At 56.5% G+C, this 21,183-nt stretch overlaps 1 protein-coding gene across 4 annotated transcripts in view; it reads right to left on the reverse strand.

Moving 5' to 3' along the window:
* TAFA5 (TAFA chemokine like family member 5) overlaps positions 1 to 21,183 on the reverse strand; it is a 396,065-nt gene that overhangs the window by 225,419 nt on the left and 149,463 nt on the right. For all 4 annotated transcript variants that reach the window (XR_010116879.1, XM_063622507.1, XM_055251651.2 and 1 more), the window contains exon 2: positions 18,035 to 18,184. Coding sequence is in view for 3 of the 4 variants with exons in the window: in XM_063622507.1 (XP_063478577.1) it covers positions 18,035 to 18,184 (150 nt within the window). In the remaining variant the exon portion in view is untranslated. The remainder of the gene's footprint in view (positions 1 to 18,034; positions 18,185 to 21,183) is intronic.

The following is a 21,183-nucleotide window of genomic DNA, read 5'->3' on the forward strand; positions in this document are numbered from 1 at the left end:
GCAAAAATGAGGCCTACTCCCTGCTTCCGTTGACGGGAGGTTCTGAAACAGGCAAACCTGCAGTGACAGAAGTTAGGGTTCTGCTGAGCCAAGGGGAGGGGTGAGATCGGGCCAGGCCAGAGGCCTCAAGGTTTGCACTTAACAATTTTCAATTTGCCTGTATAGATGTGTCAATGAAATATTTTTTTTTAAGTTACATTTTAAAAAAGAATAGTCACCGGGCGCGGTGGCTCACGCTTGTAATCCTAGCACTCTGGGAGGCCGAGGAGAGCGGATCACGAGGTCAGGAGATCGAGACCATGGTGAAACCCCGTCTCTATTAAAAACACAAAAAATTAGCCGGGCGTGGTGGCGGGCGCCTGTAGTCCCAGCTACTCGGAGAGGCTGAGGCAGGAGAATGGCATGAACCCGGGAGGTGGAGCTTGCAGTGAGCCAAGATTGCGCCACTGCACTCCAGCCTGGGCGACAGAGCAAGACTCCATTTCCAAAAAAAAAATAATAATAAAAATAAAAATAAAATAAAATAAAAAAGAATAGTCACCTATTTTGGACTTCTAAGTCCAATGTAAGATCAAGCAATCTCTTCAGAATACGTCTACATGCATGTTTTGTAAACCAATAGAATTGTATAGACGTAGTTTCATAAGGGTCATCAAAGATGGCCTGATGATGAGGGAAGATGATTTCACGAGACATGACTGCATTTACTGAGCCAAGGTCTGGGGGACTTCCCTTACATCATTCAGGCATCAGAGGCAACATTCAAAGGAGAAGCAGCAGCCCCCCATTATTCACAAGTGATACACCCCCAGACCACCAGTGGCTGACTGGAATGGCAGAGTACCAAACCCAGCTGCCATCAATCAAAATCCATTTCTGCTCATGTATTCCATCCACAAACTGAACACCTCTTCCATCTTAACTAAGCACTTTTTATGTACCATGGCCATAACTTTTGCAGTCTGGGGTGCAACAGCAAAGCCAGCATGACTGTCTGTTTCCTTCACGGATAGAAGATTTGTTTTTACTGTAGATCTTAGCAACCTCAGCATGTGATTTTTTTTTCTTTCCTTATGAAGTTGAGGATTCTCATCTTTTCACTTAAAGGAAGCACTTCACGGCTTCTTTCTGGCATATCTGAATTGCCAGCATCACCCCTGCTCTTGCACTTTGGGGTCATTACTAAGTAAAATAAGGGTGCCTTGAACACAAGTACTATGATGCCACGATAGTCAGTCTGATAACCAAGATGGCTACTTAGTAACTAATAGGCAGGTGACTTGGACAGTGTGGATATGCTGGGAAAAGGGAGGGTTCATGGACTGGATGGGATAAAGTGGAATGGCGCAAAATTTTTGTCATGCTACTCAGAATGACGTGCAACTTAAAATTTGTGAATTACTTATTTCTGGAAATTTCTATTTAATATTTTTGGACTACCTTTGACCATGGGTAACTGAAACCACAGAAAGCAATGCTGTGTGCTTACCTCTGAACAACTGTGCCTGCAATTTTGGTTTGCTGCCACCAGGTGGTGATAGAGACCGAATCGGCTGGGTAAAATCATGCTTGCAAAGGCCCTAAGTCACTGTGTGCCGGCTGCTGCACTTTGCCTTTTGTCTACAGTTGCGTCTCCCCTCGTCACCAGTGGGAAGGTGACTGGTCCAAGGTGACTTGGGCAGTGAGGCACAGAACCTACAAAGATGCAGGCCACTTAACCCCAATGTGGCCCCTCAGCCCACTCTAGTGCCCCCAACTGCAGAGTCTGGCTTGACCTTGAGAAGCAGCACCCTGTTGACACGTCCATAACTCAGAATAGAAATATCCTTCCCTTCCCAGTGATAAATGAAATCTTTGTTAAGTCACCTGGCTCTAAAATGAGCCAGAGACACTTAAAAATGACAAAAAGTTAAAGCCAAAGCAAACCGCAGCTAAGGCACCCACAGGGGCCCAGCACCCTGCTCATCCAGCCACTCTGCGTCCCGGAGCATCCCAAGCATCCCCACGTCCCTCCCGCAGCTCCCGCTCCCATCAGTCAGGCTCTGCTCCTGTGGGAGGCATGAGCTGCCAGATCTGCCGGGCGGTCTGAATAATTAAAGGAGACCTTTATTCACCTCTCGGGCTCCCTGTGTAGGAGGTCTGCTTCCTTCCACAGGCAGCCTCATAGGGAGGGCAAGGATGGGTGGAGGCCACCATTGCAGCTGCGACAGCGGGCAGGCCAGGATGGCCCCTCTGTGTGCTAGCGGGTGCCCATCGCCTAGGGCCCTGTGTCCTCAGCTGCTGCCTCAGTTCCCCTGGTGACCTCAACACTCCCATACCCATGCAGGCTTGCCCGTCTGACCTGCTCCCAGCCTGTGTCTCTCACTTCGTGCCTGCTGGACACCTGCTCGGGTGAGCTCGCACCAGCTGGGGGGCAGAACAGATGCTCCACGTGTGCCTGGGGCCTCCTGGGGTGGACACAGAGCATCGTTGCACATACACCCAGGCCTGGGTTCAGCTCTGCCCTCCACACGGTCTCACACCTCTACTGGAGCCCCACCGCTCGGGCCCCTGAATCACCCCCATCACACACTTCCCCACACGACCACGGTCACTGCCACTTTCTGCCCAGCCTGACCTCTGCAGACTCCTCTTGCTGCCCTGAACTTACGGTCCAGACAGCAGTGGAGAGATTTTTGTAGAAGGCCATCGGAGCGGTCCGTCACCTTCCTGGAACCCCCGAGGCTCCTGGCAGGTTTGAATCAGCCATGTCCTCTGGCCTGCAGAGCCCCTGCCCAGGGACCAGCCCTGACTCCCTGCACCACGCCAACCTCCAAGCCTTGTGCTCCCGCCACGTTCCTGCGAGCTCCTCCCGCTGTCCCCACAGGCACCAGGCACATCCACACCACCCAGGCCGAGCCCCAGCCCCACGTTCACCTAGAGCTGGCCTCCAGGTATTCACAAGGCCAGAGCCTTCTGGATTTGCGGGTATCGGCCACAACACCAGCTTCCCAAAGTGGGCACCCCAATGAGCCCCCAGTCACCATCTCCCCTGCGGATGTCTCTGCAGGCTCCCAGGCCCCCAGTTCATTTCTGCAGACGTGTGTATTTGTCTTTCATTGGCCTTTTCTATCCCGCTGTGTCTCCAGAGCCCGGACGCTCCCAGAGCGTTACCCAGAAGGATGTGCAGGGAGGAGGACGCTGTCCAGGAGGGTGGGGGAATGAGTCCCCGGCGGCTCCTCCAAATCTGGCACCCACTGCCACACGCTGCCCCTCTGTTCCCTGCTGCACTGTCCCCACAGGGCGGTACCAGGCCTGGGCACTGATCAGTGTCCAGCAGGCTCTGAACCCAGGGAGATGAGCAGAATGTCTGACTACTGACCGGAAATATGCCGTAAGGTGTCTTTGGAAGGACGCAGACGAACCCTTCGGGCACCAGCTGATCATGCATGGTCAGGAGGAAAGAGCGTCCAGTTTCACCTCATCGGGGCGAGTTCTGCAGCCGGGGTTCGAGGCCTGCACACCATTCAGCCCAGCCTGCTTCTGTAAACGTGGGAAGGGCACAAGGAGAGAGGGCTGGGGCAAGGTTCCAGCAGGCAAGAGGTGTCCGAGGAGGCTTGGGGCTGAGGGTGGGGCATGGGGAATGTCCCTCTCCGCGCTCTGGTGGGACACTGTGCCAGGTGGCTGCAGACCCTAACCATAGGGCCAGCAGTACGCCGGTGACCCCAATCGCAGTGTGGACTACACAGGGGTCCAGACGATTTGGACACACAGCCCGTACATGCTCTCATGATTTGCTCAGCAAACCTTTCTTCCTACAAAGGTCACCTGGGGCCTGGAGACCCCACACTGTCCTGGGCGCCATAATAGTGGAGCTGGAATGAATGAGCTCTGACTGCATTCACTGTGCCTGCTCCTGCGTCAAATTTTCCCCCGAAGAGACACGCTTCCTAACTCTGAGATCCCAGCAGCCGGCCCTGGGTTTCCAAGACTGTAAGAGCAGCTGTGTGCATGGATCGGGGTGCTCCCAGGGCCAGGAGCTCTGAGAGTGTCTGCTCCCTTCATCTCCTGAACCCCAAAACCCACCCAGAAGGTGAGCAGCCTCCTCACTTCCGCTGACAGAAGAGAGACTCCGGCCTGGGAGAGGGCCAAGCGCTGTGTCGTTGCACAGCTGGTGAGGTGCAGAGCCAGAGCGGAGCCCAGTGGGGTGACCCCAGCACACCCTCTGTAGCTCTGGTCATCTGCCTCCATGAGCTGCTAAGATGAATTTGCCTGGGACATGCAGCTGTTCTCCTGAAAATATGAACATCAGCTCTAATGCCATAGCATTTTGCGGCTAAGGGGGCTGCCGGGCATTATATTGGCTGGAAAGAATTGTCTCTACGGTAAAATTCTGTGTAAAGAGTTTTTAAGTTCATTCTTACAACCTGTCCAAGATTTCTAGAAGGGTCTGGACCTCTTGATGGCAACACAGCCCCATAAAAAAATGAAATAAAGAAAACGTTCACACCACAAACATACTCAAGATGTGCTCAAGCACCACTTCTGCTCGGAGTCCAGGCCACATCCAGGCACCGTCCGCAAACAGCAACTAACTGTGCTCAAGCGTCACTTCTGCTCGGAGTCCAGGCCACATCCAGGCACCGTCCGCAAACAGCAACTGTGCTCAAGCGCCACTTCTGCTCCAAAGAGTCTGAGCCACATCGAACCACCGTCAGCAAACAGCAACTTCCTTGCTGGGCACTGGGAGATGGGACAGTGAGGGCACAACGTGTCCAAAGACAACGAGTTTAGAGGACTGGCAATATGGGAGCCTGGGTTTGTTTGGGGGGACACCCCTTGAGAGGATGCCCAGCCCCCTAGAAGGGTGAACTGGAGTCTGGGAACCTGAAGATGACTCGGCATCCAGATGGGCCCCAAACATGGCCCAGAGCCGTCCCCACCCCACACCCGGAGCAGGGGAGGAATGGGGAGGCAACCCCACTCACCCCCCATGTCACAGGATCAAAGCATCTCCAAGATCGAAATAAAATTGTTTCTTCCAAAATTTCCCTGGCTTTTTCATCATGCTATTTAATTTAGTTTGAAATCTTAAATCACATCAAAGACAGCATGGGGACTGTATGTTCATCAAAGCAGGGCCTGCGCTAAGGAAGGTGGAGGGCGCCGGCTGTGGGGCTGCTGGTCCTTGGTCCCTGTGCACAGCCAAGTACCACCACAAGGGCCAGGGACAGAGGCCTTCCCAGCACTGGGCCCTGCAGCCACCCCCAGCACAGCTCAGAGAGGACAGCAGCTGGGTCCCTCATCAAACCAGGACAGGGCGAGAAGAACAAGTGGGTGACGACGGGGAGAAAAGCAGAACGTGGGCAAAGAATGCCCCACCCCCAGCTCGGCCACCGCCTCCTCCCAGAAGGGCTCCCTGACTTGGAGCCTCCTCCGCTCACACCCACCGTCCAGCCCAGCTGCTGTGCTGGTGCCTGAGTCCCGCTGCACCACTGAACCTAGGCTCCCCTGAGAAGGCAGAATCGGGATCCCCTGAGGAGAATGTGACCATGAGGTAGGTCCAGCCTCTCTGCCTCCTGTCTTAGACTCAGCCTCGTGGCTGGTCTGTGGACGGTGGGCTGGGCTGTGACTGTCTCCCTCCCTCCACAAGACGGTCCCCGTAGACCTCCTGGCTCCACGGCCAGACCATGGTGGCTGAAGCAAAATTCTCCACTTGCTCAAAGCCCAGCAAGCAACAAGGCTGTGGCTATGATTCTGGGTCCCTTTGTGGGTGGACGAGGGCTCAGAGTGAGGCGGGGTCTCTGCCTGTGTCCTGCCCCTGCAGCCAACAGGCCAGGAAGAATGCTGGATTCTCCGCCGTGGGGTCCAGAAGGCACTGTGCCCTCAGCAGGGCTCTCGGAGACTTGCCCAGGACTCTGCTGCCCAGAGACTGTCAAGGTCCCTGGGTGTGCTGCCCGGTAATCGCACCTGCTCCTGACAATGACGGGCACAGGCGTCACCTCCTCTAGGACACCCTCTTTGGACGCTGCAGTCTGAGGCCATGGTTCCTTCCTCTTGTCACTGCTCCCTCCACGCCCCTCAGCACAGGGCACTGTCCATCTGAACCCTTATTCCATGACTGTCTGGGAGCCCAAGAGGCCACACTGTGGCCACAGGCCTGGTCCTTTCTCTCTCTGCACATGGACGCCCTGGGTCTGGGCCAGCAGGGGCATTTCCAGGAGAGAACAGAGGCGTTCTCTGCAGCACTGAAGCCCCGGTGCCCCTACTTTCCAGCTGTGGGCTTGGGGCCAGCTCCACCCTTGGTAGGGCTCAGTTTCCCAGCTTTTAACAGGAGGTGACAGCAATACTGCCCTTGGTGGGTGTTTGTACAATCAATGGGGTGATCCATCTAACTTTTCAGGAAGGAGCTGGGACAGGCTCTGAACCTGCCGGCCGCATCAACTGTCACGGTGCTCTGTCACTTAAGCAAGACGCAGCGTGGCTTTCAGGATGCTGAAAAATAACCCATATTTAGACTCCACCCAGAGAGGCAGGGAGCTGCGGAACTGAGCGCCCATGGGCTGTGCACATCCATCCAGCGTCTGCCATGGACAAGCAACGCTGCAGGCTCGGGACAAGGGACCTGCCTCTGTCCTCCTCAGAAGAGCCCCAGAATCCCCAGATGGGCCGTAACAGGAACGCAGCAGTCATAAGACCTCACTGCTCCCCCACCCCCCCCCGCCCTCAGGAGTGTTTGTGGGGCTGAGTTTCGGAGGTGGAAGTGGACGGGAGCAGCTCAAGGTGCTCTGGCATCAGGCAGACCCCATGCACCCTTCCCTGAAATGTCACGAGTGTCCCTGCTAATGGCCGCAATCAGGGCCCGCGCCAGCACCACATGCTGGGCCCCCTCAGCTCTTGGCTTCCTGGAGAGAATTTCCTCAAAGATTTTTCGAAGATATTTCTTCTTGTAGACGCTGATTATTCTCAGATGCTGATTAACATGTGTAAGATGAGGGAAGCGGCATTATTAGCAGAGTGTAGTGGACACTTCAAACACCATCAAGAACCTGGAAGGCATCACTCAGATTCAAGAGCAGCGGCGTCCCCCATCCTTCCCTCTCTGCCCCCAGCTCAGGCCTGCTGGTTCACTGGCTCTGTTCATCATCGGGTCTCCCTGAAAACCCGCTCCAACCAGGCATCTGGAGGACCCACTGACATTCACAGAGCGCCTTTACGTACTCAGGCCACAGTGTGTGCTGGAGACGCAGGCATGGATGGCACCGTCCCCATCACGGTGGTGCTGCAGGAGAGACACATGCCTCAGGGACAAGGGGTACTGTGGGACTGCACGAAACCCACACAAAGTGACATCTATGTCTGTATCCATAGATCCGTAGTTTTCTTGTGATGTCTGATACTTTGGTATGAGGGCAATACCAACCTCACAGAGTGAATTAAGAAGTGGTCCCTATTCCTCTATTTTTTGGAAGAGCTTTAGAAGATCCGGTGTTAATTTTTCTTTAAGTGTCTGGACCAATTCACCAGTGAAGCCATCTGGTCCTGGGCTTTTCTTGTTGGGAAGCTGTGATTACTCATTCCTTGTTTTTACTTAACATAGGTCTATTCAAACTTTTTGTTTCCTCTAGAGTTAGTTCTGGAAGTTTGTGTCTTTCTAGGAATGAGTTCATTTCATCTAAACTATCTAATGTATTGGCATACAATTGTTCACAGCATCCCTTTAACTTTTTATTTCCATATGGTGGGTACTAATGCCCCTTTTATTTATGATGTAGTAATTTAAGCCTTCCTTCACTTTCCTTCTTCTCTGCCCCTTTCCACTCCCTCATATCAACCTAGTTAGAGATTTGTCAATTTATCTTGGAAAGAACTAACCTGCTGGGTGGGCAGTGGCTCACATCTGTAATCCCAGAACTTCAGGAGGCCAAGGCAGGCAGATCATTCGAGGCCATGAGTTTGAGAACAGACTTGCCAACACAGTGAAACCCCATCTCTACTAAGAATAGAAGAAAAAAAATAGCTGGGTGTGGCAGTGCAAGCCTGTAATCCCAGCTACTTGGGAGGCTGAGGCAAGAGAATTGCTTGAACCTGAGGGGGCAGACAGCTGAGATCACATCACTGCACTCTAGCCTGGGCAACAGAGTGAGACTCCATCTCAAAAAAAAACAAACAAACAAACAGAACTTTTGGTTTAGATAATTTTCATCATTTTTCTATATTCTACTTTATCTATTCCCATTTTAATCTTTATTACTGTCTTTCTTCCACTCGATGCAGATATTGTTTACTCTTCTTTTTTTAGTGTGTTCACGTGGATACTTTTGGTTTCAGTGTAATTTATCTACAGGTCAGTTTATATAATTTCTTTTTTTTTTTTTTTTTTTTTTGAGATGGAGTCTCGCTCTGTCACCAGGCTGGAGTTCAGTGATGTGATCTTGGCTCACTGCAACCTCTGCCTCCCGGGTTCAAGCAATTCTCCTGCCTCAGCCTCCCAAGTAGCTAAGACTACAGGCGTGTGTCACCACAGCCCGCTAATTTTTTGTATTTTTTAATAGAGACGGGGCTTCACCATGTTGGCCAGGATGGTAATTTCGTTTTTAATAATGGGAGTATTACAAGTCAATTCACACATTTCCTGAAAATTTAACCCATGGTTCTCGCAATCTGGTGCAAGCCAGTTCCAGTATACCACAAGGGTGGTTCTAGCAGACTCTAGAGAGCAAGTAACACCCTGAAAAAGAATCAGTGTCGGCCGGGCGTGGTGGCTCACACCTGTAATCCCAGCACTTTGGGAGACCGAGGCAGGTGGATCAGGAGGTCAGGAATTCAAGACCAGCCTGGCCAACATGATGAAACCCCGTCTCTACTAAAAATACAAAAAAAATTAGCCAGGCATGGTGGCAGGCACCTGTAATCCCTGCTACTCGGGAGGCTGAAGCAGAGAATTGCTTGAACCTAGGAGGTGGAGGTTGCAGTGAGCTGAGATCATGCCACTGCACTCCAGCCTGGGTAACAGAGCAAGACTCCGCCTCAAAAAAAAAAAAAAAAAAAAAAAGAATCAGTGTTTGGCTTCAGGAAGGCAGACAGGACTGTGGCCTTCAACCACCTTGTTCCTCTTCTGCCTACAGCTCAGAGCGCTCAGGGGACCTGTTTGAGGCCACAGCTGTGTTAAGAACATAGACATATTTCTAAATTGCTATGGTCTAAAAGTGTTCCCTAAATTCACGTGCTGGAAACTTAACCCCCAGTGCAGCAGTGTTGGGAGACGGGCACTTTGACTGATGTTCAGGTCATGAAGGCTCCACCATCCTGGAGAGATAATGCTATAAAAGGACGTGACTGCAGGAGTTTGGCCCCCTTCTGCCCTTCCACCTTCCACCTTCCACCACACGAGGACGGAGCGTTCTGCCTCTCTGGAGAATGCAGCCCTCACCACACAACTGAACACGCTGGTGCCTTGATTTTGGACTTCCCAGCCCCCAGAACAGTGTAAAATAAATTTCTTTTCTTTATAAATTACCCAGTCTCATCATCACAAAATGGACCAAGACAGAAATATCCAAGTACTTACATTCACTTTTCTAACGGCTGAAGTACACAAAAGCTTTTCCTGCAGAAGAGTGAGGGCTGCTGTCCACTCTGCATCCTGCCAGCCCCTTCAGACACGGTTTGTTCCAGGAGCAGCCAGGGGTGTCTGGGTAGGGCTGGATGTGGAGTGGACCCTCACTCATGCCTGCTGCTGAAGGACCCTGGGGCATCTTGGGTGATAACCATGCCCAGTACACAATGACAGATGGGTGTGGCCTCCCCTTTAAACGCAGTGCCCATTTCCTCCAGGAAGCCTTCCTGGGTTGCCACACTGATGCATCCAGCTACTACCAGATCCACCACACTCTGCCTGGCTCAGTGCTGGGCCCGCAGACCCCATAGGCCTAGGCTGCCCCACCACGCCCCCTCCTCCCAGCCCTCAGTGCTCCTGAAATGGCTGTGGGGATAAGGAGGGTGCTCCCTGCTTGCCCCTGCTCTCCCTGCATCTGTCCCAGCTCCCATCAGGGGCCTTCTGCTTGGGAGGCTGCAGAGTGGGTACTGGATCAAGGTCAAATTCACACAGGGGCTCCTCCCAGCCTTCCCCTTCCTTTTCCTCCACGCAAAACAGTTATTAGTCATTTGAGTCATTCAGCTCAAAAGTGACAGAATTCGAAAAAAAAATTAAAACCCCACTCAAGTTTGTTGGGAGTGATTAGGATGGGAAAGTCACTGCCAGGAGGCCTGCACTTGGCAGAGGGGCCCAACAGGGACAAGGGATGGGATGTGCCTGGGTGGCACAGCCTGGGGTCCCACTGCCCAGGACCCTGCAGCTCTCTGTCCCCGAGTCACATGGAGTGGGAGCCTTGTGGAGCAGGCATGAGCTGTCCCCATCCTCATGGGAAGGCGTGACACTGGGTTCAGGGCAGGGGCACGAGTGGGGCAGGCGTGCTCCTTCCAAACCCTGCAGGCCCATGGACGATGCATCCCACACGCAGTGGGCCTTCCATGGGCGGGCTTCAAGAGCTCGAGGGGGCCAGGACACCAGCACCCCAGCCCCAGGGGAGGACGGTGGTCTGCCCAGGGTCAGGTCCAGCCCAGGTGTCTGGCGTCCTCCTCCCTTTGGCTCCCCTGGTTGGCAGCACAGGGGCCCTGTGTCACAGCCCTGGGAAAGAGCCTCCCTTGTGAAAGGGAGGGAGCAGAGAAAGGAGACCACCCCCTTTTCCCTCCAGAGCCGCCGCACCGACGTGACTGGACACGGAGAGGCTCGGGCACTCGTGTTTGCTCAGCCACCTCCCGGAGTGCTCTCACCCTGAGAATCCCCACAGCACCTCAAAAATCAGCAACTTATCTACCAACCCGGCTGTCATCTGGTGACACTCGCGTAGTGCCCGTGAATGCTGGGGTCTCCTCTCCTTCACCCTGAGCTGTGCTCCCTGGAGCTGGGAGTGGGGGCACTTCACAGTGGGGGACACTCAAGGGACTTCGTGTTCTGAGTAGCGGAAGACCCTGGCTCCAACCATCTCATCTCTCTATGGAGGCGTCAGAGAGCCATGCAGCTACTGTGCGGTTTTCCAACAATTAAACGCACTAAGATCTGGAAGGAACTGCTGGGTAACTTGCTGGAGAAGGACTGGCTTGCTCCCTTCTGGTAAAACTAGACTCTGATGAAGCAAACTGCTTGGCCTTTAGCACAGTTGCCATTGTACCCTCAGGCCACAGCCACGGGTCGGGCTGGGCAGTCAGCTCCTCCCTGAAAGAACTCCACCAGAGTGGCCCTGGCCAGGGCTGGGCTAGCCAGGGCACTGTGAGTTGTGGTTCCAACAGCAGACACACCTGCCCTGCCCTGCCCATTTGCTGGGCCTGATGCGGCCGCATCCTCCAGACTGAAGCATCCTCTGGAATTCACATCCTCGTCCTATGGAACCGGGGGCAGGGTCTCTTCCCACCATCTTCCTCACAAACCAATGGTGCTCAGAACTGAGGGACGTGGTGCCCGCATCCCAGGGCATCTCCAACCCCATCTGGATCCAGGCAGAATGGAACGGAGGGGTGTGCTGGGGAAGGAAGTGTCGCCAACAGCCCCCAGGCGCCTCTCCGCTTGCCAAGCGTTTATAACACGCCACCCTCTCCCAGCAGTGGTTCCATAACAAAAAGGCCGCAGGTGGCAGCAGTCTGCGCGGAGATGTATGTGTCCTGACAGCCCCGCCACGGTCGCATCATGCAGTGGCTGGCAGTGCCTGCCAAGCAGAGGGCCACGCCGGCACCCACAGCTTCTGTGCCACAAAGCACGGACCCCAAGCCACGAGGGATCCAGGGTGGCCAGGACCCACAACCTGGCTGAGGATGCGGCTGTGGACCCAGTCGCCCATGGCCTGAGGAAGCCTCCAGAAATGCTGGGATCTCCCTGAGCCACCAGAAGGAAGCTGACATGTCCATGCCCCTAAAAGCAGTGGTGAGGGCACATCCTGAGGCAGGCAGGTACCCAGCTGGTCTCCGTCATGTACCGGAAGGTACCTGGACCATGAGTCCTTTTCTCAGTAAGGTTGTTAGGGGAGCGGGTGCCCAGTAAACAGCCCAGAGCAAAGCCGGGTGCTCCACATGGGGGTCTGGGCTCCTCTGAAAAACAGCTTCATTATCCTTCCTCAGATCAGGGCCTCGGTGATTTGGTGAGGGCCCAGACCCCCTCCTGGATGGCACTGGGTGGCCAGTGCGGGGTGCCAGGCTGCTTAGGGCGGTCAGGGCTCAATGCAGGAAGGGCTGCCCATGAATAGCCAACTGCCAGCAGGCAGTCTCCTGTGAGCTGCGTGGTCAAACGGATGTCCCCATGTTGTATGAACAACTGTGGGGAACCAGGGCCTTCCTTATCCCAACCACCACTTGCCGAGGGGATGAACAGGGCAGGCAGGGCCGGCCACAGCCTCTCCAGCTGCCACCTGGGGCCAACCCCTGGCCAGGCTGAGCACGCACTGGTAGGTGCAGGCTGACTCGGCCACAGACACCACATCTTAGGGACCTTGGGGCACTCCCAACCTCTTGTGTACAATAGAGCAGGTGATTCACGTCTCTCCTGGCGGAAAATCCCCCTCACCCTAGTCCCAGCCACAACATGCCTTCAGCTGGCCCTGGGGACCCCGCTAGCGCCTCAAGGTGGAGACGATGCTCTGTGCCCGGCCTCTTGGAACTGAAAGGCTTTTTGCTCCTGCACTCCTGTAATTGAACCCCACACTGCTAGGGCATCATGAGCAGCTAGGCGTGATGACGGTCAACAACGGGGGAAAGGCAAGAGAAGTGACTTCCCTCCCACCCTGGCTCCTGCAGTCACTGCCAGGGCCCACAGCCCAGGGTCCCATGGCCCTGCCATCAGTGTGGTCCCCATCCCCACAGCAAGGACAGGGACCGTCTCCAGACTCCTGTAGGTGGCCGGGCCACCCTCCACCCTCCCGCAGCAACCTGCTGCTGAAGGATGAGGACAGGGCTGTGGACGTGGGGTGGAAGGTGACGCTGACCACAGATCCCCCTGGCGGTGCCCTTTCTTCTTCACGCCTGGACTCTAAAGCACACGTGAAGCGCAGATGCCAAACACAGGGCCTCAGCGTCTACCCGACTAAGGCTGTGCGTCTACTGCCAACCATCCACACTGCCTGAGAGTGGGCAAGGCCTCCACTGTCCCACACCTGCCTCAAACTCCCAGCCACGGAGAAGCAAAGACTCTGGCCACCACACCTCTGCCCAGAACCCAGCAGTGCCCACCTGCCTGTTTTCTGTCTCTTTTCCCAGTCCAGGACCCAGGTGGCTTCCAAGACCTCATGCCTGGGGAATATGAGGTTCCACCCAACACCCACTTCCAGGCCCTCCAGCCCTGCCCCTTCCTGGGCACAACCTCCCCAGACCTGTCAGTCAGCCCGGCCTGTCTTGCACCTCCCAGTGGCCACTGCGGCCCTGACAATGGGTCTGCGTGGTGCCATGACTGCAGCTTACCACCCCCCAAAAGCTCCCAGGGAAAACTGCCCCCACCCATGCCCAAGACTTGAGGCTACCACCCTTCACCCCTCTGGCTGGGCTCTGGGGCAGTTCCACTCACAAGCCACCACCCTCTGCTGCCCCCGTTACTGGGCTGCAGTCTTTGATTTCCTGGGAAAGGAGTTTCAGGAGAACTCAACTTGTGGGAGACGGCACCTCTCTTCATAAAGGAAGACCTTGCTTCAGCGAGGCAGGCTGGCCAGGTACAGCCATCTGCTGCACGCCTGGCAAGGGCTGGGTGAACGCCGGACTCGGGACATAGGGTCTCAGTCCTCCGTGCCGTGCTGTGGTGGCTGTGGGACCCGGCATGTGTGTGCTGATGGAAAAGGGAACCTGGAGCGTCTGCATAAACAGCTAGAAAGGAGCAGAAGCAGAGCCTGCCCAGCCCACCAGGTTATCTATCATCCACCCGGGTGCCTGCCTCGGAGGGCAGCCCTGGGGGAGGGGAGGCTCGGTGGCTGATATTTCTGTGTAAGGATGGAAGGCACCACAGTGAGTGGCTGGTTTGTGTTTGAATCTTTCACTGATGGTTCCGTAAGTTGGATCTCGCATGCAGGTACACAGGCTCACAGCCCTGCCCTGTGCAGGCAGGGACGTGGTTCACCCAGAAATGCTTTAGCTCAGAGACAAGGCCGGGGAGGCTGGAGGCTAGAATTCCTCTCTAACCACTGGCCCCCTCTTTTCACAAAGAGAAGCATTTCTGGTGAGCTCCTCTTCATCCCTCAATACCCTATTCAAATGCCCCCTCATGGATGCATCCTTGCTGAGGTCCCGGCAGGAAGAAGTGAAGGCACTCTGGGGCCCCAGTCTGAATTCCCACACCTGCGGCACCGCATGGCTCTCTGCATTGGGTGTTTTGAGTTGACTTCCCCATTCACCTCCACTGCTGCCATGGGTATACACCTTCTTTCAACAGATGAGTGAGTGAGCAAATGTATGAATAATTAAGAAGCCAGCTAATGAACAAGTGAGCACAGTCAGGCTTGCTCCGGCATTCCGGGCGCCTGTGGTCACGGAACATGGTAGGGGCAGCAAGTGCCTCCCCAATTTCAACCCTACTCACACTCAATTCCAACCCGGCCCAACACAGCACAAGTTTTCTCTTTGGCAAACACAATTCACATGCGAGGAAACTTATTATGCACGCAGAGCAAGAAAATAGAAAAGCAAAAATTAAATTAGATGGCAGCCTAGAAAATGCCCACTGTGCAAAAAGAAGCAAAGCTAACTAAGCTAACTAATTTGTTTGGCCTCCCTTGAAAATGGTATGGTTTTAATTTAGGTCTCTGGGACCCAGCTCCTGAGGCACCAGGAGGCTCCTGGTGAGAGGAAAGCGAATGCGGTTTCAGATGAGCAGACCCAGGTTCAATTAGTAATCAATTTTGACCCCAACTCTCCCCATAGGCAGGCGGAAGTAATGAGAAGAAAGGACGGCCTGGCCGTGGACTCCTTGGCCGTGTAGGGCACCGCTTCCCCCATCCCCAGTCTTGGGAGGCATCAGTGTCCCTGAGAAGGCGCCTCGGCCACCATGTGTTCCAGTGGCTCCAGATACAGGCAGCCAGGAGGGCGGTGGCTGTGGGAGAAGCAGTCCCCTTCCCCGGGAAGAAGGCTGCTGTGCCTCTGCCTCAGCTCGCCCCAGGATCCAGCTCTGTAGAACCGAGGCCTGAGAGCCACAGAGCAGCCCTGAGGCTCTGCATACCTGGTGTTTAATCAGATGCCTTCTACAGATGCAAATTGATAGATGTTTTTAATAAGGACAAAAACAAGGCTCCAGTGGCCTGCTCCTCCATGTCCCAGGTCCTCAAAATGCACCAGAAGCCTCTGATGGCTCCCCTCTCCTCCAGCCCACTGCAGCAAGCTCAGCCTCTCGTGCCACACTCCCCCTCCCAAGTGCCAAAGAGCTTCCCAGAAACCCTCAGGGCTGGTGGCCGGAGGGCCGGTGGTATACGGCTGCTGGGTGTAGGGAAGACAGCCAGGTGGCTCAGCTGGAAGGCTGCCTGGCCCACGGTTCTTCCTGGGCATCCCACCTGAGCAGTGCACGCAACCCCCAGGTGCACAGGGCATCTGCGGCCAGGAGAACTGCACGGACGGAGGCCTGGGCAAGGCATGCTCCCTTCAGCCAAGAGCCCGTGGCTCCTTCCCCTTCTTCCCTTCCTGTAAAGGCCTCAGGGGTTAGGGGTCCAGGTAGTGGGCCCTGGGGCAGACTCACGGCCTGGCCTGTTCCTGCACAGTCTTAGGACACGCTCATCAATGAGACACACGGAGGAGCTCAGTGATTCCGTCAGCCCTCATCCTCCTGACCATGCCCTGACTCTGCTGAGAACGCCTAGAGGGGTCTACCTGGCCTTGGAGGATCAAGGATTTGGCCTATTAGAACACCTTTCTCCCGGTGACACCGGCATTCTTTTTTTTTTTTTTTTTTTTTTTTTTTTGAGATGGAGTCTTGCTCTGTCGCCCAGGCTGGAGTGCAGTGGCGTGATCTCAGCTCACTGCAATCTCCGCCTCCCGGGTTCAAGCAATTCTCTGCCTTGGTCTCCCGTGAAGCTGGGATTACAGGTGCACGCCACCACGCCCGGCTAATTTTGTATTTTTAGTAGAGACGGGGTTTCACCATCTTGACCAGGCTGGTCTTGAACTCCTGACCTCGTGATCCACCGGCCTCAGCCTCCCATAATACTGGGATTACAGGCGTGAGCTACTGCGCCTGGCCGATACAAGCATTCTTTTTCCTACTGCAGCTGCCTCCTTCCGTGGAGTGCTCAGGATGCCTTGGCCCTGTCTCTGTGCGCCCCATCCCTTCTCCATGGAACTTCACCAGCACCCACGCAGCAACAGGCTCTATCCCTGACCCCGTGTTCTCAATCACAGCACACGGGCAAGGCTGCCCACGTCAGGCTCCTGGGCAGAGGAGGTGGGATCCGAAGTTGGGCATCCGGGGCCCCCACAGGGGGAGTGGGGGAGGAAAGGACCCTTGACCAGGGTCAGAAAACCCGGACTCCAAATCCAGCCCTGGGAGGCCTGGCAGGGGCCTGCCCTCCATGGGGTGGGCCAGCTGAGCCTGGGACACATCTCCACAGGTCCCTGCACCGCGTCCCCGGAAGGCCAGTGAGCACTGCACCGGGCCTGAGATGCTCGCACCCATGTTTCAGTGCAGGATGCCATGGATATAGCTGCCTTGAAGTCCACCAAGGACTGGAGGGGCCACCACCGGCCAGAAATACCCCTACATATTCTCGGCCCTACTCCACCTGCCCAGCCCGTCCCTGTCTTCTTCTGGCTTTGCAGGGCCTCTGCCCCTACCAGGCCGCAGCTTGAGGGCAACCCCACAGCAGCCCAAGTCTACGCCCGTCACTCAGGATGCTGGTTTCTCTCCCCGCCACGGAGTGGCCTCAAGGACCCCACAGAGGGGACTCCGCATCTCACCCACCCTGCACTCTCTCTTGGGCTGTGGTCAAGCTGCTGCACCTTGAACCAAGGCATCCAATACCCCTGTGTGGGGTCTTTCACCCCAAGGCTGCCTGGACTGGCACACGGCTGCTGGCTAGGCCCACAGCAGCCCCCATGTCTGCCTCAGGGAGGGGTCTCCCTACCCACTCTGGTCACAAGGGAGGGGGGCAGCCTGGATTTAATGCTGGCCCTACATGCCCACCTGTGACCTTTGGCTGGTGTTGACACCAGACGCCTCCCCGGGACACACTGGGCCTTGGGGAGGTCCCGGCTGTGGGGTTCCCAGGTCTCATGCTGTCTCCTGAACTTAGCTGGTCTCCAGTGGCCTTAGTCAAGCCTACTCTCTCCCCACAGTCAGGCACAGCATAGGCACAGCAGAGTTCCCGACCAGCGGACAGCCTCCCACCAGAAGCCGGGACAGCCCCTTACACCCCGTGTCACCTCATAGCAGGTGCCCTTTCCAAGTGTTGACTCAGCAACACTCTCATCCCTCAGCCACGGCACAGCTTGTCAGCAGCTTGACTTCTAGGGGCCGGGGGTCACCGCCAGCTGACAGCAGGTGCTCATCTGCATGTGCCCAGAACCCACGGGGGCCGGAGCTGTGGCCTCCCGAGTCTACGCATGAGAGTGCCCTGAACTGGCCAGACCCAGAGACAAGGAGCCAGGTCCCGCTGGCAGCCTCGGCCAGACCACACGCAGACGATGGAACGGCACCCAGGGGACCATCCTGCGGATGACCCCTCGGCTGTCCTTCTCCTCTCCCAGAGGCAACACCAAAGAACCACAGCCTCGGGCAGAGACCCCCACACACAGGCAAGTAAGGCAGGGCGCCGGCATCTCCCTGACCACCCCCCCAGGAACTGGAGACTGCACCCCAGCCAGTCCCCAAGCCACAAGCTCACACCATCCATGGGAGCAGCTGTGCCAACGGCCAGGGGCCTGACCCAAGGATGCGCTGGGGCCTACGGGACCTTCGGATAAGGGGCCGCGTCAGGGAAGAGGCACCCTTGGTGATGCCGCGCTCAGCACCCGGAGGGGTCCCGGGGCCGCGGGTGCTTACCGTCCACACAGGCGGGCCGGGCTCTCGTGGTGCCGGCGATCTGCCCCTTTCTACACGCACAGCGGGCGGTCTGCCGGGCGATCGTCCTCCGAGGCTGGCTGCTGTCCCGGTCCAAGGTCACAATCTCACAGGTGCCGGCGGCCAGCTGACCTGCAGAGAGGAGCAGAAACGACTGAGCGGCCACACGTTACAGACACCCCACAGCCAGAGCCCACCCAGAGCCCACCCACAGAGGGGCCCCCGGCAGCCAGGCCACAGGGCAGGGAGACCGCTTCACTCAGAGGGAGCGTCCGAAAGCACCTCGAAGGCTGCCAGCAAGGAGTGCTCGATGGAAGCCAGAGCTGGGTCAAGACAGTGACCTCCACCCTGTGCACAGCCCGGTGTTCAGGCGGTGGGTGCTGCCTTGGCAGACAGGAAATTAAACCCAGCCCCATCTTTGTCACGCCCGGAAATGAAAGGCTCAGATCACGAGGAAGGAGCTGGCTCCCCTGCACACAATCAGGCGCCTGCTGGAGGGAAGCCGGGCTGTACGAGGCACAGTGCTTGGTCTCCATCCCCAAGCTCCAGCACACTGGCCCCAGGGCGTGGCACTTTGGAGCCAGAAAACAGGTCAGACCCCCTCTCAGGCTTGTCAAAAGTTGTGTGGAACCAGCCATGCTGCCAGGGAGGAACTGCCATTCCCACCTGGGTACAGAGGCACGAGCAGGCGGGCACCACTGTGTGCATCGATGCCAAAGGGTTCAGGATTTCCTCTGCCCTCCCACGGCACAGCGCCGCCCACACATGTATGTGCATGTACATGTGTGCACACATGGCCGCACACAAGGCACAGATGTGCACACACCACACCCCTGGAGTGAGCCACAGGCACGCAGGTTTACATGGGTGGCACCCAGGTGTGAGCACACTAAGGCCAGGGGGCTCAGGCTCACCAGCAGCACATGGGGACGTGCTCCCCAGGGGTGCACATGCCCATGCAGACACAGGTACACACAAGCTTCATGGATGTGCTGTGCAGATATCCACCACCCACGGGTGTCGTGGACAGGCTCCCACAGGAGCACCCTGCATCCCCGATCTCCCTTGTCACACCACCTCTGCTCCCCGTGTTACAGATACCCCACAGGGCAGAAGGGAAGCAGGAAGGACCCTGGGGGCAGTCAGGCTCTGGGATCACCTGTGGTACAGAGAAGGGACACATTTCTTCCAAAGGTGCCAACATAAATAATTTTCCTGGCTTTCCTCGCTGCCCCCTCCACATTCCCTAAATTCCAAGAAGAAGGCTGTCTCTGCAAGGGGCCGACAGCCCAGGCACCTCAGGTGCAGGAAGGTGAAAAGCCAGGAAGTTCTACCCTGCAAATAAACCCATAGAATTTAAGACGCCACTCTGCTGGTAAAACGCGGCATGGCCACCACCAACCACAGCCAAATATTAACGCTGACAAACAGAGTGCCCATGCTCCAGGTGAAGATGAAAACCCAGCACCCCCAGGGCAGGATGGAGCTTGTCCCTCAGCCAGTGCTGCCCAAATCCACCCTGAACTGTGAGTGCCAGGTCCCCTGCCATCCAGCTCCACATGGGCACCTGCTCCCTGGAGCCACCTGGATGTCCACTCATTGGCTGCCTCACTCCTTCATCTGAGTAGGTAATGAACGCCTGCTGCAAGCCCTCCTCTGTGCAGGGCCCTGGGGCCACTGCGGTTAGAAAAGAATGTGGTGTCCTCCCCAGGGGCCCCTTCCACCTGTGGGAGATGGCGGCAGCATCAGAGATGCGCGGACTCAGGGCTCCCAGCCTGTGGGGATCAGCAGAGAGTCTGGGGGCTGCCTGGGGGACTCAGGACAACAGGGTGGCAGGGAGGTGACTCTGAGGAAAGCCGTGGTGGGTGCATGAGGGATGAAGGGTGGCTATCCCACCCTTGCAGAGAGAAACCTGCAGGCAATGCCTGGGCGCTCCCCAGCAGCCGTTTCTCCAGCCTGGGTGCCCTTCCTTATCCATCCCACTTTTTCTCCTATGATAACCTTAGACGGCCCCTCCTCTGGCACCTGCCTTGTCACCTGTCACCTCTGGGTCCCCCAGCTCAGCACCCTGGCCAGGGCAGACATCACATGTGCTGGCAGGGTGTGGCTTGGAGGAACTTGGAGGGGCCCCCCAGCTCTCTCACCCCAACACCCAACATGGGTCAGGCTGTCCTCAACCCTGGGGAGTGCCCGTGTCTGACTGTGACCAGGAGGCACGGGACGACTCTAGTGGGCACCAGACCGGCCTGCCCCAGCCCCTTCTGCCCATGGTGCAGGGCATGGAGCTGTCCAAAGTGGCCCAGGCCTGGCTGCAGAGCCCAGTGCGTAGGGGCCTGCTGAGTCATGGCAGGTGCATGGCTGCGGGGAGGGGGTGGCACGACTTCACAGGAAGGATGCTGGGGCAGCAGGGGCCTCCCCTGGGACTGTGAACCAACCCCACCACCAAGCCCCTCCCACGATGAGCAAAACCCTCGTCCCCCGATCAGGGCCACCTCCCTGAAGGCTGTGGGGTGGGAACTTGGACTCGCACTACCGAATTGCACACAAAATCACACACTGCTCCCAGAAAAGGGCGACACCAAATGAGCAAGTGAAGAAGTGGATGAATAAATACCACGGGGAAAGAGCATCCAGGAGGATGAGGTGCTGCTTCTCTCCGGATAACAGCGGTTACTGCGTCAAAGCCATGCTGTGGGGTAACATGCATCTGGGCGGGTCCCAAACACACGTTCTTACGTTGTGATTTACACAGAAGGAAAGTCACTATGATCTGAGGATGGTCCCCAGCTGCTGTGTCAAGCTCTGCAGGTTGGCTCTGGGCCACTCCACTATTCCAGGCTGCATTGCCACCACCTTGACCCCAGACCCTTCCCTCTGACATCAGTTGCAGCAGAGACTCACGGTGTCCAGGCCACCCCAGGGCCAGCTGCCTCCTTGGGGCAGGGCCCAGGATGGGGCAGCTCTGGAGTCATCCACCCACAGTAGCTGGTGCCGTGGGGAGATGGCCACAGCAGTGCTGGAGGTGCCGCTGAGCCTGAGAAAGCCTGCTCGCCCTGCCCCTGAGCCTGGTCACTAAGCCACCAACCACACAGCCCACCCCTCAGGCACTGCCTGACCGGGCAGGGCTTTGG

The sequence above is a fragment of the Symphalangus syndactylus genome, chromosome 18, assembly GCF_028878055.3.
Source record: "Symphalangus syndactylus isolate Jambi chromosome 18, NHGRI_mSymSyn1-v2.1_pri, whole genome shotgun sequence".
Classification (NCBI taxonomy): Eukaryota; Metazoa; Chordata; class Mammalia; order Primates; family Hylobatidae; genus Symphalangus; species Symphalangus syndactylus.